The 16,543-nt window shown below is 47.8% G+C and overlaps 1 protein-coding gene across 3 annotated transcripts in view; it reads left to right on the top strand.

Moving 5' to 3' along the window:
- fbxo16 (F-box protein 16) overlaps nt 1-16,543 on the top strand; it is a 65,848-nt gene that overhangs the window by 25,759 nt on the left and 23,546 nt on the right. For all 3 annotated transcript variants that reach the window (XM_070884788.1, XM_070884789.1, XM_070884790.1), the window contains exon 4: nt 12,676-12,882. In XM_070884788.1, coding sequence (XP_070740889.1) covers nt 12,676-12,882 — 207 coding nt within the window. The remainder of the gene's footprint in view (nt 1-12,675; nt 12,883-16,543) is intronic.

Genomic DNA, 16,543 nt, shown 5'->3' with positions numbered 1-16,543 from the left:
GACTACTGTGCAATGGTGACCACCATGAGATCTGGAGGCCAGTGTAAAAAGAAGTGGCAGGACCTTGGTCAAGTAGTTAGTGTAATATTTTCATTTATTCAATGGAATTGCAATTGTAAATGTGACCAGCTGTATATGTCCCACCCAGCAGAAAGACACTCTCTCTTTTCACCTTTGCAGAGGAAGGTGGCACATAATAAAAGGGAAAGAACTCGAACAGGAGGAGGCGCGGCAAATCGTCACCCACTGACACCCTTGGAAGAAAAGGTCGCTGCTTTGGTGGGTCCTACCTGGAAAAAAGTAATCAGTACTGCACAAGCTGGGCCCACACTCGAGGGAGAGGGTAAGTCCTGCAAATTCATCATGGTCCTTCAAATCAGCCTGTTACCTTGCCTGCGAAATGTGAGCCTACTCATGCCACCCACCCTGCCCCCTCCTCTGAAGCTAGCCATTTGACTGTTATCTTTTGCAGAACTTGAAGCCAACCCTGATGATGCAGAAGAAGATTCAGACGAGAATGAGCTTGAAGAGGAGAACATCTTCCAATCCAACCTTCCAGACCAAGAACATGAGGGGGAGGGGATGGAGCTGGATGAAGTTCCCACTGTTGTACTGACTTTGGAGGAGGTGCCACTCATGGAGGTGACTGCCCCTTCCGTGACTAGTGGTTTGAGTGTTGGTGGGACATTCCATGGTTTCACACCTTCTGAGGTTGCGGGTCCCAGTGGTGTGGTGTAGCGAGGCACACCCAGGGCCCCACCTTCTGAGGTTGCCGGTGCCAGTGGTGTGGTGCAGCGAGGCACACCCAGGGCCCCACCATCCAGGTTGCGGGTCCCAGTGTTGGGGTGCGCGCCACACCCGTAGGGAGGAGGGGAAGGAGAGCTCGACCACGCTCTCGAGGTGCAGGATATAACAGATGTGGTTCAGATGATGTCATTGAGTGCAGAGAGCATTGACCTTACCCGATCACTCCTGGACACCATCAGTGGGGTGAGTGATGAGGTAGCGGGACTGTCGGGAGTAGTAACAGCAATGACACGAGAAATGGGAACGATATCCGGGACCATCAGTGAGGGAGTAGTGGCCATGAGGGAGGGAATGTCAGAGTTAGTGCAAACCACGTCACTGACCATGGGGGAGGGAATGTTGCAGGTAGTTTAGACAGTTTTGCTCAACATGAGGGAGGGTATGTTGAAGGTCATTGAGACACTGTCAGGGCTCATGAGTGATGGCATGTTGGAGTTAGCTGCTGTAATAAGGGAACGCACCCAGACCCCGCGCCCATTGACAGAATCAACTGTCAATCCCACTCCAATCCCCACAGCAGCCTTTGAAGAGCCCAAAGCCGGGCCCTCCCAACTTTCCGCCTGACGCCGATGCCCCCCACCCTCAAGAGGTGCACAGTACCCGAGATGTTAGAAAGAATAAGCTTGGTATCAAGCCCAGAAACACTGCGCCACCGCCTGCGGGCAGGGGTGGTGGAGTGTTCAAGACCAAGCGCAGCGGGCAGTCTTGGAATAAGGGGGATGAGCGATGGGTGCAGCCTTTCTTTGCTGTTGTTGTTATTATTGTTGTTGTTACTGTTGTAACTGTTCTCAAATTAAAAGTTTATGTAAGTTTACAAGTTTATAAGTGATCTTAAAGTTTTTAAGTAATGTTAAAGAGTGGTATTAAAGTAAAGTTAATACAAGAATAATTTTATTAAAGTTAAGTTAAGTACATTGTAAATTTTTGAATAAAATATATTTTACATTAAAACTGAATCATGTTCCAGTAACACAACACAACATTACGGAACAGCTCCAAACAGTAAACATGTCCATGTAGAATAGTTGTCGCTGAGGCCCTCAGGCATCAATCAATAAAGCCTTCACGGATGAGCTGCTTGTGCAAGGATTGAGCAATCGTTAAAGGGCCACAATGGCCCACCCTCCTCCCCCGTCATGCTCCGGCCTCAGGCACTTGCATAGTGTGATGTATGTAGCACACAAATCACTGACTCCACACGGTCTGGTGTTGATCTAACTGCTGTGAACTTAGTCCTTTATTGAACAGCTCCAGAGTGCTCCACAGGTGTGGTGGGCAGCCTTTTATACTGCCTCGTGCAGGTACTTTCAGGTCTCCCACCACAGTGCCCTCTCTGGTGCACCATTGTACTTATACATTTAATGTACCGGCACAATACACAACATCACTGCCCCCCCCCACCCCCAGTTCAAAAAGCCGTTGCTAAAATCCCCTGAATTTAAACACAGTGACCATTTAGCATTGAAATATTAACTCTTGTCGAAATTTGCAATTCATGTCCATTATTTTAAACACAGTGACCACCCAGCATTAAAATATTATTTCTTGTCATAAATCCATCATCCGACATTCACATGGCACACTTAGGCTCGCTCTAACCTTACTAAAGTCCAAAAGTCTTTATATGGGGACCGCAGTGGTGTGAGGCCCTTTTAAGACGCCCGGGAGCGTTTCCCTTTTAAGACGCCATCTTGTGGCTCCCACGAGGCTTCCGTTGGGCGCCGCCATCTTGTGTTCAGCTGGCCTAGAAAGAAGAAGAAGAAACACGGAAGGAGGGAAAGGGAAACACAGAAGGTGGGGAGAGGGAATTTTGGGGGAAAGGTTTCAGGCATTTGTCTACGATCCTCTTCCTCTGGCGCTGATGCTGGACTTATTCGATGCAGCGCTCTCAAACTCGGCGCGGCGTTTTGTTACAGCTCCCGCCGTGGCCGCCTCTCCCGCTGCCTCCGTGGCCGCCTCTCCCGCTGCCTCCGTGGCCGCCACCATCGCGGCCACTGCCGCCGCCCGACTGTTCCACTGCGTGGGTCGCCCGACCACCGATGGACTGCAGCGCCCCGCCGGCCTGCACCCCAGCAATGGGCTGCACCTGTAACCTTGGGTGGAGGCTGAGGCTGCAGGATTGCTTGGGGCCAGGAGTTCTGGGCCGCTGCTGCAGCTCCAGCTCGGTTGGCGTTGCCCTTTGGAAACCCGGGGAGCAGCAGTCTGTGGAGGAGTGAAGTAGTCTTCCCAGCTCCCACGGACCTCTCCCATCCATCTTCTGCCGAGGAGTGTTGGCCCATCGCCTGCAATGACCCATAAAGGTAAACCGTGCGTCTCGCCCCGTGAGATACCTGCACATCCGCTCTGCCGAGAACAGGTATCAGTTCCTTGGTGTAAGTACGCAGCTTTGCCGTGACCGGGACCAGCTTGGGCTGTGCAGCTGGGTTACCCCACAGTTTATCAAAAGTTCTCTGACTCATCAACGACCCGATCCTGTATCCACTTCCATACTCACTGGGACTCCATCAATTTTCACTTCCATTATCATTGGGGGCGAATCGTCGGTGCACGTATACAGTCCAAGCACCTCATCTTCTTCTGCCTGCTCCTCACTGAACAGTGGATCATCCCCCATCTCCTCAGCCACATGGTGAGTCCGATTTCTTTTACACATGCGCTGAAGGTGGCCTTTAATGTAGCAGGTATTGCACGTGTACTCCGCAAACCTGCACCGGTGAGCCCCATGGCTTCCTCTGCAGCGCCAGCATGGTGCTGCTTGATTGGCCCCCCTCAGCGGACTCTGAGTTCCAGGACCCCGAGGTCCGTGCTCTCCCCCGGGCAGAGCCAAGTTCAACAGTTTTGTCCGTGGTGGGCGCTATCCTGTGGACAGTGCCTGCCGGGTTCGAGACTTTGTGGATCATCTGCTTGGTGCCGCACGTCGAGGTCATATATGACCAGCTGATGGTGGTGGCCTTTGTCAGGGTGACTGTGGGTTCCGTGGCTAGCAGCTTGTGAAGAAGGCCCTCATGGCCGATCCCCATGACGAAAACGTCCCGCAGCGCCTCGTCAAGGTGTGCCCCAAAATCACACGGCGCTGCAAGTCTCCTGAGGTCCGCAGCATATTTGGTGACATCCTGGCCCTCAGGTCTGCAGTGATGGTAAAATTTGTATCTGGCCATGAAGATGCTCTCCTTCGGTTTTAACTGGTCACGAATGAGTTCAGTCAGCTCCTCATATGACTTGTCCCTGGTGCTCCCGGGTGCCAGCAAATCCCTGACGAGACAGTAAACCTCATCTCCACAACTGGAAAGCAATTTCGCCTTACGCTTCTCTCAGTGCGTTCGCATCCTCCGTCAGATCGTTTACTGTGAAGTAGTGCTCGAGCCTTTCCGTAAAGGCCTCCCAATCATTGCCCACGGTAATATCCTTTAGCGAGCCCAGAGTAGCCATGGTTGCGTGGAGTTCGTCCGCTTCCTTGTCGCCAATGTGATGCATGTAGCACACAAATCACTGACTCCACACGGTCTGGTGTTGATCTAACTGCTGTGACCTTAGTCCTTTATTGAGCAGCTCCACTGCTCCACAGGTGTGGTGGGCAGTCTTTTATACTGCCTCCTGCAGGTACTTTCAGGTCTCCCACCACAGTGCCCTCTGTGGTGCACCATTGTACTTATCATACATTTAATGTACCAGCACAATACACAACACATAGCTTCCTCATTCTCATCGTCATCCTCCTCCTGCACGTCACCTGCATCTTCCACATCATTATCATCAGCCACTCTCACCACAGGCGGGTCTTCCACTACCAGGTGCTGTTGCCTCATGATGGCTAAGTTATGCAGCATGCAGCATACAACAGTGAACTGACTGACAATCTCAGGGGAGTACAGCAAGTAGCCTCCAGAATGGTCCAGGCATTGGAAACACTGTTTCAATATGCCAATGGTCCTCTCAATGATGCTGCGCATCGCAATGTGCGACATGTTGTATTGATGGTCAGCTTCCGTCCGGGTTAGACGTAGGGGCATCCTGAGCCAGGTGGCGAGGCCGTACCCTTTGTCTCCCAGTAGCCAGCTCTGCCTTTCTGGCTGTTGCTGCTGAAGCATGGCATATATAAAGCTGTCGCGTAGGATGTACGCATCATAGGTGCTGCCAAGGTATCTTTCATCGACTGACATGATATGATGCATGTCGTCACACATGAGCTGGATTGCAAGCCTTTTCTGTTCTTGTACATCTCGGAATGATTCAAAGGTGCTCGCAAGGTGATGTGGGTACAATCAATGCAGCCCTGTGCCTTGGGAAGCCAGCAATCTTGGTGAAGCCCACAGTCCTATCATGGATTGCTTGGGCGATCATGGGGAACTTTATGAAGTAATTCCTATGTGCGTACAGTGCAGCCGTGACCTGGCAAATGGAGACGTGTTGCACGTTGAGAGATGGCGCACACATCCCCAATTGCTGCTTGAAACGATCTGGAGGCATAGAATGAAAGTGCAGCTGTAACCTTCACTTCAACTGACAAAGCAGTCCTCCTGATGCTTCTAGGTTGCAGGTCTGCTTTGACCAACTCACAGTTCTCAGTTACAAATTTTTTGCAGAAACGCAGCCTTCTAACACAGTCTACATCACTCAGGTGGAGGTAGGAACGCCTGTCTCACTATACCCAAGGTGGGTAAGACCTCCTGCCCAGCACATTACGGGCTCTGATGTTCCTGATGTGATGAAGTCGAATCAATTGTCTCCTACGTAGCACCATGATGCAGAAGGCTCGCACAAGGTATGGCATTGTCAGTATTGCCCCCATACTTAAATTTAACCTTTGAAAGAAGCTCACAATAACAAGAAAGCAGGCAGCACAGGTTCACAGTTGTATCTCCCCAGGTCTGTATAGATGGACCACACCCAAAGGTCATGTGACTTCTCTCTTCCCCCTCCCCCCCCCTTTACTAATTGGAGTCTTATGACTTCTCTCTCTCCCTCCCCGAGCTCCAAGCCTTCCGATCGGCACCTCACTCTCTCTCCTCCCTCCCCCACCACGGCTTGTTTAGTTGCCGAGCCCCTGTGTCCGGGCGCGGGGCCGATTCTGCCAGCCAAACCTACGATTCTCCAGCCCTACTTCAAGAGGTTCGGTGGTGGCGTATGAGTGAGTTTGAAAAATGAGAGAACTTCTGAAATCCAACAAATTTACACCTACATTGACAGGTTAAAAAAATGTTTAACTTTATTATTGATTTTGACAGTGTTCTTGACTCCCTCCAAAATCTTCGATTTAAAAACAATGGTGTCTTTCAGTGCAGATTTGTGAATGTGCGCTGGTTTTCTTAACTCACCAGGAGGTTTTTCGGAAATGGCCAGATACGCCGACTTAAGAGAGAAAAATGTTGGCCGACTGCGAACAATTGAAAAACTGGTGCAGATATGACGTAAAAAAAAAAACTGGTCTAGAAAAATCATAACTAAGTCAGTTACGCCGATCGCAGGAGGAATCTTTGAAAAAAATAAATACGCCAAAAAAACGGTGCATGCCAAAAAAACGGCGCAAATGAATGGGGAAAATTGAGCCCAGGGTCTTAAATCTAAACAAAGTAATCTAGGTAGGTATGAGAGGCGAGTTGGCTAAGATAGATTGGGAAACTACATTAAAAGTATGATGGTAGACATGCAATGGATAGCATTTAAAGAATTAATACATCATTTACAACAAACATACATTCATTTAAGGCACAAAAACCCCACAGGAAAAATGGTCCAACCATGGCTAACAAGAGAAGTTAAAGATAGTATTAGATCAAAGGAAGAGGCTTATAATATTACCAAAAAGAGTAGTATACCTGAGGAAAGGAAAATAGAATATGAGAGTAAACTAGGGAGAGAGATAAAAACAGACTGTAAAAGCTTCTGTAAAAAGGAAAAGATTAGTGAAAATAAAAGTGGGTCTCTTACAGGCTGAGACAGGAGAAATTAATAATGAGGAATAAGGAAATAACAGAGAAATTGAACAAATACTTTGGCTGGAATTTTGCCGGCATTCAGAGGACAGGATCAGAGGCAGGTTAGCTGTCAAATCTGAAATGATTGACAGCGGGTCGGGACCCCAGTGTCAAACCACCACAACACTACTTTACAGGTGTCGGGTCTGTCAACAGACAGATCCGACACTTAGCGGCGGGGAAGGCAATTTAGGTGATTAAGACCTTGTTAAGAGGCTATCAAACACAATTTTAAGGATAAACGTCGAGAGTTGTGTTAGCATGAATTCATTTCTTTACCTGACAGCTGCAAATGTGTTATGTAAGCTCCCTTCTCACAGCTGTTCACTTTCCAAGATCAGAACCTCTCGCTTACTGCAATTGTAAGGCACATTGACCTTTATGCAGGTTGCTAGTCTTTGGAGCAATTTCTCTATCCAGTGTCACCTCATTGGAACAACCTCTCTCACCATTGACAGATCGCTTCTGTCATCTCAAGTTCACCTGTCATCTATTATATTAGCATTAGCCCTTGAAACTATCTCACCTTGGTTCTCAGAAACCCACCAAGATCACTCCCAACACCAGCAGCACCAACAACAACACCAACCTTATTCGTAATCAACTGATGCTGCACAGCACACAGAGCATCAGTACACATTGCTGCCCGGAACGCCAGGGATGACCTCCCCATGGCCAGATTTACATCACTTGATGCGCCAGGTTGGCACCACCCCACACCAACACCGTAAAGCATCTCGACAATGCCCAAGACATTCCTTTCACACTCATTGCCATTGTGGGGCAGGGTACTGTTATGTCTCACTATTCACTGCAACTAACTAAGCCACTGCCAAAATCTGTCCATGAAGACAAAGTGTTGAAAATAAAGGTTTCAATGTTTGACAGCACAGTAACAGAAACTTTACATGAACATTGGTGAAAACACCCAAGTGCCTACCCTTGTGTGTTGTTAGTTGGTTTGCTTGCACTAGAATGAGGGTAAGTGTGAGGGGTGGCTTGTGAGATGGGATGTGATAATTTAGATAGAGGGAGAGAGAGAGTAGGGGTGAAGGTGCAAGGTAAGTTGGTGTGAGTAAGGATGTGTAGGAGTAGGGTAGAGAAGGCAGAGTGATGAGGATGTGATGAGTAGCACAGTAGGATGAGGTTGAGTGTGGCTTTGCAGCAATGTTTTGTGATCTACTGAGATCATTGAAAGGTTTGCGCAACTACAACCAGGTCCTCCTGATGACATCCCTGCTTGTGCCCTCCTGTGCAATGTATAACCAGGCTACGTTGGTCTCCTGGGGAGGTCTCTTCCACCCATTGGAAGGAAAGAGGACCTCCCTGCATGTTGTGACTCCCTCCATAAGTATATGGAGGGAGTCATGAGAGAGCTTGGGTGCAGCCCTGCACCTCTATGCGGTGCTTGTCAGTATTTGCAGCAGCTCAATGCTGTAGAACTCTGACGACACAACTGTCAAAATTAATTTGCGTATGGTCCTTTTAAGGAAACCGGCTGATGGCGTGTCATCAAATGATGCCATCAGGCCTGCTTCCGTTTAATTGGCCGTTAACCTTGTTGGGCGAGTTTAACAAGTGCCATCAACCCAAAATCACTTCTACAGAGCGGGCATGAGCCAGCAGTGGCTTCGGATCCCACTACAGGACTTGACTCAGTAGGCGGAATCGCGACATTTGTGTCTGTCTTCAAGGAAGAAGAAGCAAAAACCTTCCTGGAAATAGTGGAGAACCAAGGGTCTGGCAAGAATGAGGAACTGAAAGAAACAAGTATTAGTAAAAAAATAGTATTGGAGAACTTAATGGGACTGAAATGGGGTACTGAAGTTGCATGTTCAGCCATGAACTCATTGAATGGCGGTGCAGGCTAGAAGGGCCGAATGGCCTACTCCTGCACCTATTTTCTATGTTTCTATGTTTCTATGTAAGCCAATAAATCTCCTGGATGTGATGGCCTACATCCTAGGGTTTTAAAAGAGGTGGCTGTAGAGATAGCAGATGTATTGGTTGTCATCTTCCAAAATTCCATAGATTGTAGAACGGTTACTGCGGATTACAAGGTAGCAAATGTTTCTCCACTATTTAAGAAAGGAGGGAGAGCGAAAACGGGGAACTACAGACCAGTTAGCCTGACATCAGTAGCAGGGAAATGCTAGAATCTATTATTAAGGACGTGGTAACAGGCCACTTAGAAAGTAATAATAGGATTGGGCAGAGTCAATGTGGATTTATGAAAGGAAATCATGTTTGACAAATCTGTTTGAGTTTTTTGAGGTTGTAACTAGCAGAAACCAGTTGATGTGGTGTATTTGGATTTTCAGAAGGCATTCCATACGGTGTCACACAAAAAGGTTATTAAACAAAATTAGGGTTCATGGGATTTGGAGTAATATATTAACATGGATTGAGGATTGGTTAACGGACAGAAAACGAAGAATAGAAATAAACGGGTCATTTTCGGATTGGCACTCTGTGACTAGTGGTGTGCCGCAAGCATCAGTGCATGGGCCCCAGCTATTCACAATCTATATCATTGATTTGGATGAGGGGACTAAATGTAATATATCCAACGTTGTTGATGATACAAAGCTAGGTGGGAATGTAAGTTGTGAGGATGATGCAAAAGGCTTCAAGGGGATATAGACAGGCTAAGTGAATGGACAAGAACGTGGCAAATGGAATATAATGTGGAGAAATGTGAAGTTACTCACTTTGGTAGGAAAAATAGGAAAGCAGAGTATTTTTAAATGGTGAGAGATTGGGAAGTGTTTGTGTTCAGAGGGACCTGGTTGTCCTTGTACACGAATCACTGAAAGTTAACATGCAAGTACAGCAAACAATTAAGAAATCAAATGGTATGTTGGTCTTTATTACAAAAGGATTTAAGTATAAGAATAAAGACATCATACTACAATTATGTAGGGCCCTGGTGAGACCACACCTGGAGTATTGTGTACAGTTTTGGTCTCCTTACCTAAGGAAGGATATATTTGCCATAGAGGAAGTACAACGAAGGTTCACCAGACTAATTTCTGGGATGGGGGGATTGTCTTATGAGGAGAGATTGAGCAGACTAGGCCAATATTCTCTAGAGTTGAGAAGAATGAGAGGTGATCTCATTGAAACATACAAAATTCTTACAGAGCTGGACAGCATAACAAGATTCAGGGAGGATGTTTCCCCTGGCTAGGAAGTCTAGAACCAGGCATCACACCCTCAGAATATGGGGCTGAGATGAGGAGAAATGTCTTCACTCAGAGGATGGTGAATCTTTGGACTTCTCTACCTTGAAGGGCTATGGAGGCTCAATCATTGAATATATTTGAGACAGAGATCGATAGATTTTTGGATATCTAGGGCTTCAAAGGCTTTGGGAAAGTACAGGAAAGTGGAGTTGAGCTAGAAGATCAGTCATGATCATATAAAATGGTGGAGCTGGCTCGAGGGGCCGAATGGCCTACACCTACTCCTATTTCTTATGTTCATATATTTGTATATTGAAGTCTAAATCATTGATGCATACCACAAAAAGCAAGGGACCTGCAGAACCCCACTGGAAACAGCCTTCCAATCTCAAAAACACCCAGCGTCCATTACCCTTTGCTTCTTGCCACTGAGCCAATTTTGGATCAAACTTACCACTTTCCCTTGGATCAAAAATAGTGCCATGGGATCTTTTACGTGCTGAGAGAGCAAGCGGGGCTTTGTTTTAACGTCTCATCCAAAAGATGGCAGCTCCAACAATGCAACACTCCCTCAGTAGTGTGAGGCTAGATTTTGTGCTGATGTTTCTGGAGTGGGACTTGAACCCACAGCCTTCTGAATCGGAGGCGAGAGTACTACCAACTGTGCCACGGCTGACTCAAATATAGGTGAGTGGTCAAGAGCTGGGTTAGGAAGAAGTTGTGGGAGCAAGTGGTGGGTGTTTTGGAAGAGTTAGGTCTAGTAAGGGCTTTCCTGGAGCTGAATCACACTGGGGTGCTTTTCCATGGGTTGACAGTGGCCCTCAGCCAAATGGCTATTTTCATGCGTGAGTCTGAGCATTGATTGTTGGTGGGCCATTCAACTTTGGGGAAGGGGGTGGGGGCTCACAGTCATGGCCAGTCACCACATCCAGACAGATACATTCTCCATCTAGGGTCAGTAAGATTCAGCAGAGTGAACCCTGACTGATTCCCCTCCCTTCCTATTCTTGGGTCACCAGTCACATTTGTAGCACACTTGTCATGCCCTGTGCTGAGATAGTTTAACTCAGCCCAGACTGGGCATTGAATGTGGGGTTTGCTGGGGTTTTGATTTGCTCAGTATTGGCTGCATTGGAGCTGATCCTGACACATATGTAAGCCCCTCCCCCCCCCCCCCCCCCAGGTGATATTACAAGTCTGAGCCAGTTCATTGTATCTAATTGTACAAGCTCGGTAGAAGATCCTAATACCTGTTTTCCCAGTATGTGGTGCAGCAATAAAAAGCTATTAAAATGGGTATGGACTAAAACCCTAGCTGATGAATTGATTGAATATCCTTGGCCAGCATAAAACACACATTTGGCTTTCGCGAGATGCATTTCTATTTTTATTGAAGATCTAGCAATGTTGTACGACACACCCCTCAGAATGTCCTTTCTCTTTATGCCCTTCAATGTGATGTAGAACTGTGGTTTCCCTTTACCTCCTCCTCCTCTCCCGCAGGCATTGACTCAAGCTGGGCTATGGTTCCAAAAGCAGATGTATTCCTCATGTACCTCTCCCAAATGGCTGGGTGCGCTGGGTAGTGAGTGTTGGAGGTCTGTTAGGCAGTGCGACTCAGTACCCAGCAGGTAGCGACTGCCACAAGTAAACTCAGTCATTCTTTCTCCACTTCCTCACCCGGGACACTGAAACCAACTGCAGCAACCCACAGCGTTCCAGCAGAACTTCACTAACTCGATTTAGACCAGGGATCAAAATTGGGACTTTCTTTGTCACCATGGCTCAGTACTACAGCACATGGTGTATTTCTCTGCCGAGTGAACCCTCATGATTGTTATGCTTTGTCTTTTTTAATCTTCTCATAGATGTGCATGTTGTTGATTGCCAATTAAGTGAATGTATTCGTAACGGCACACACCTCTGAATGGCCTCTTTCATGCTAACCCTTCCTCTCAGCTGCAGGTTATGCATTACATGGAGAGCAGGAGGAGGAAGGGGTAAGAAGGCTTATCTACAAAACTGAAAATTAACAAACAAAAAAAACTATTAACTCACAAGAATTAGTTTCCAGAGCGAGTTTTGGAGCCAATATCAAATTATGATTGCATTTATAATTATTTCCCAATTATTTTATCTTAAAAAAGTTACTAGTTGATCTCTGTGGCATTGTACACAAGAGTAGCAGAGGAGTAAAAGATCAGGACAGAGAAGAGGAGTGTGGAGGAGAGAAGAAGAGGGGAGGGGAAAGTAGAGAGGAGTGGAGTGAGTGAGGATGGGGAGGATACTGGGGAGAGGCAAGGAGGGGTCAAGGAAAAGAGCAGAGGGGGAAATGAGGAAAGGAGGTGGAGAGGTTGGAGGGGATGGTGAGGAGGAGGTAGAGGGAAGGGATGCAATGGGATTGAGAGGAGGATTAAGGGAAATCAGGGGTACAGGAGAGTGAGGAGAAGGGGAGAAGGGAGGGGAGGGGAAAGCTGGATGATAAAAGGGATGGAGAAGATTGGAAGTTGAGAGGAGAAGTGTGAAGAGGAAGAGGAGGGTTGGAGGGGGGAGTGGAAGGATAGGGTGGGAGGGGAGGGGGAGAGTGATGGCTCACTATTTTTAATATATAATAGATATTTTGGCGACAGCAATGTGGATGGCATCATTAGGGAAAACTGATGAATGGGACTGACTGTGTTTTCAATTTCCCTCACTTCCTCATTCAGTTTGACAAGTGGACTGACTCACAGCGTCGCAAGATTCTTCAAAACCTGTTTGAAAGATGTTCTGTCTCTCAGTTGAAATTCTGTGAGCAACATTTGCGTAGCAGAGTTCCTGCGGAAGCTCTGGACTTCACTTGTTTCCTTCCCAGAGTGCTGGCTTTGTACATCTTCTCCTTCTTGGACCCAAGGAGCCTTTGCCGCTGCGCACAGGTAACATCAAGACAGATGGTTTTCACAAAAAAAAAATCTCTCATTCGTTCCTTTTAACGGTAAAACTAGTTAAGCAAACTAATAGTTTGTGGAGCGGACGGGTGCAGAATGGGAGAATGTTCTCGTACTTACTGTACTATCTGTGTAGCTTGATCCAGTTGAGGTAACCTCGATCATGTATCATCACACAAACCAAGTGGTAGGGATTCCTGCAATGGTGTGGAGCGGGAGCAGCTCCAAGGGGCCATCTTCAGGGCCATTGGGCTGGATTTTCGGCTGTGCTTGTTTCGGGGCAGTAATGGCGGCAGGGCAGTTAAGTTTGCGCCCGAGAACAGTTTGCGCTTCAGTCAGCAAAATTCGGCAGCAGGGCCCTGAGTGTGGGGCGGAGAACTATGGGAGGCATTACACACCTCTCTTAGGGCACTAGGCCGGCTGAGCATGCGAAAATCACGAGCTGAACAGCCGGCCTTGGAGCGCTTTAAGGGAGGCTTGGGGAGAAAAAAAACCCAAAAACATTCCCAATAAATAACTCACGCCACCGCAACATAAATCGGAAAAAAAAACAATCACACTTACTTAAGGTCGCTATTACTCACCTCACTGCAGCCACTACTGCTCGGACCACCTGCTTTCACAGGCGGTCCCAGCACGGAACTCTACGGCGTGCTACTGATCGGGCGGGAGCCAAAAATCGAGCCGATGTTGCAAACCGGCTCGCCTCTTCCGGGCGGTAATGCTCTGCGCCCCGCTGAAACTGGCCTTGCAAACCCCGGCGGGGCACTGGAAACAGGCTGCCCGCCCGGAAGAGCTTATTGCGGACATTGCCACCCCTCTGGGGCAAAAACCAAGACAGCAACATGCCAAAAATCCAGCCCAAAATTTATGTCTAGGATTATGTCCAACATTTGATGAAAATGTGAATATATTTTGATTATTCCTGAAGTCAGAACAACATTCTGACCTTACATGCTAACTCTGGACTCATACACTGCGCTCTGCAGATCGGGGCCATGAAAGGAGCGGAGGTGCGCAGCGTGGAGGCATACCACTTCAGGGAGCAGCGCGAGCTGGTGCAGGAGGGCAACGGCAGCAAAGAGTGATGTCATCAAGGTCCAGATCGGTGATGGGAACGTGAGCAGTTACAGTAGGAGCGGCAAGAGACTGTGGAGGGATATGATCGGGGCTCAGGAGAGGCGTGAGTTCGGGGCCAGGGGCCCAGGGACAGCATGGACTTGCCCACACTGCGATATGTGTGCACACTAGGTCCATGCAGCAGATCAGGTCTCCAGTCGTCTTGGATAACCCTTACATTGGACCAAGACCTATCTCTGTCAAGCCCTTGTGGTGGCTGGTTTGCAGCGGCCACCACACGTTAAAAAAATCCACACACAGGCATCTTCCGCCCCTCAGGATGTAGTTCAGGACCTGGAATATTAGGTCCTTCATTGATACAACTGCAAACTCATCCTTTTTTGGCGTGGAAGCAAGTCATCCTCGTTTCGAGGGACTGTCTATGATGAAATGATGACAGCCTAATTCTACCAGTTAAAGAAAGAAAGAATTGGATCGCTCTTTCGAAGAGCTGGCACAGGCACGATGGACTGAATGGCCTCCTGTGCTGTATGATTCCATGAAGATAACGTGGTGAATATCTGCCGAACAGAAACTATAAATTCAGAACTCTCAGACAACTTGTTCTCGGGTGTGGCTGTCGCTGGCAATGTTGGCATTCATCGCACCTTTATACCGCATCTGTCACTGCCCTTTACAGCAAATGAATTACTTTTTGAAGTGTTATCACTGTTGTGATGCAGCGAAACGAGGCTGCCAATTTGCACACAAGTAAGGTCTCACAAACATCAATGAGACAATGATAATCTGTTTTTAGTTGTTGAGGTATAAATACAAATATTGGCCAGGACACCAGGGAGAACTCTCCTGCTCTTCTTCAAATAGTGTACCTGAGAGAGTAGCTGGAGCCTTGGTTTAACGCCTCATCCAAAAGACGGCCCCTCCAACAGTGTAGCGCTCCCTCAGTACTGCATTGGGAATGTCAACCCAAGTCTCTGCAATGGGAGTTGAACTCAAACCTATTGACGCAGAGGTGAGAGCTCTACCAACTGAGCCACAGTTGACACCTGTTCTGTTACAGTGACATTCCTTTAATGTAATGTGAGTGCAGTGCAAAGTGGCCCCAGACGCACAGGGACTTGCTGTCCTGTGGAACTGTTTTGCGGTGTAGGCTGCTTGTGGCTTCTTCCACACATTGGGACTGATGAACTCACAGGTCGGAATTTTCCTTACTGATTCAGGTCAGGTGCGTGTGGGCTGCGTGGCAGGTGTTCAGATGATCCCTCTCCTCACTGCGACTTCAGTTAATGGCGCCTATTAAGGCAGACATACGCGTTTCCCAGCCCTATTAAATGGTGTGGGTCTAATGACGTCATCAATGACTCATTTCCAGCATTTAAAGCTTCATCTAGGAGTATGCAGGGAGGATATTGCAGGATCTTCTTACTGTTTACACTTCAAAACATAACTTCACAAAGATAAGAGTTTGCAGATGACTCCCTACATATTCTTGTGGAGGGAGTCAGAGCACGCAGGGAGGTCCTCTTCTCTGCTGATGGGTGGAAGAGACCTCCCCAAGAGACAAAAAGACCCTGGCTCCAAATAGCTGAGGAGGTGATCAACAGGGATGTGGTGAGGCGGACCTGGGTCCAGTGCCAGAAGTACTTAATGATTTCATGAGATGAGGAAAGGTGAGTGAAAAGCCACACTCACCTTCATCCTGGTGTACCTGTCACCCATCCCCATCACTCTGCCTGCTCCTGCACATTATTACTCACATCAACATACCTTGCACGACCACCCATCCTTCTCTATGTACATACTCACATTCTCCTTTGACTAATCACTCCTCACACTCACCCTCAACCTAATACAATTATACCAAGTAACACCACACAAGGAGGCCATTTGCATTGGCACTTTGGCATTGGCACCACACTCCCTTATGCTCACCCTCTACAGATGCTCACCCTCTACTTATGCTCACCCTCTACATTCCTTATACTCATGCCATCACTCTCACTCAAACTTCTCTTCTTTTCCTCCTTGCAGGAAAAACGAGCGAACAATAACAGGGAGAGGGAGAGAACCGGAGGTGGCCCTCTATCCTTCACCACTTTAACTCTAGCAGAGGAGGTCACCCTGGAGGTGTCAAATGTTGCGGAGCTACTGGCAGTGGGAGTCGGAGAGAGGGGGACCTCCCAGCAACCTGTCGAATTACATCTCATACAGCCACATGGCGTATCATAGTCACTCATATGGTGACTGATGTCAGCAGCCAGTGAATGTTCATCATGTGCATAATGGTATTGTTACCCATTCTTAATATAACATTTCTAAATCATCTCCTAACTCTCCCACATGTTCATGAAGAGCACCCCCCATGTCCAGCCAAAGGAGGAAGATGACTCCTCAGAGCAGCCTGCAGCCTCTGAGGGTGCACCGTAACCAGATCTAAGCACACCTAGCACCAGCGCAGATACACACACCTCTGTGCGTCCTATGAAAGATAGAGTAGTGTTGTCACTTGGTGTCTCACAAGTCACAAGTGAGCAAGAGCAGATGGTGGAGACAGGGACAGCAGTGAAGA

Source organism: Pristiophorus japonicus, chromosome 7 (assembly GCF_044704955.1).
Source record: "Pristiophorus japonicus isolate sPriJap1 chromosome 7, sPriJap1.hap1, whole genome shotgun sequence".
Classification (NCBI taxonomy): Eukaryota; Metazoa; Chordata; class Chondrichthyes; family Pristiophoridae; genus Pristiophorus; species Pristiophorus japonicus.
Note: the sequence above shows the minus strand (reverse complement) of the source record. Positions and strands in the feature narration are given on the sequence as shown.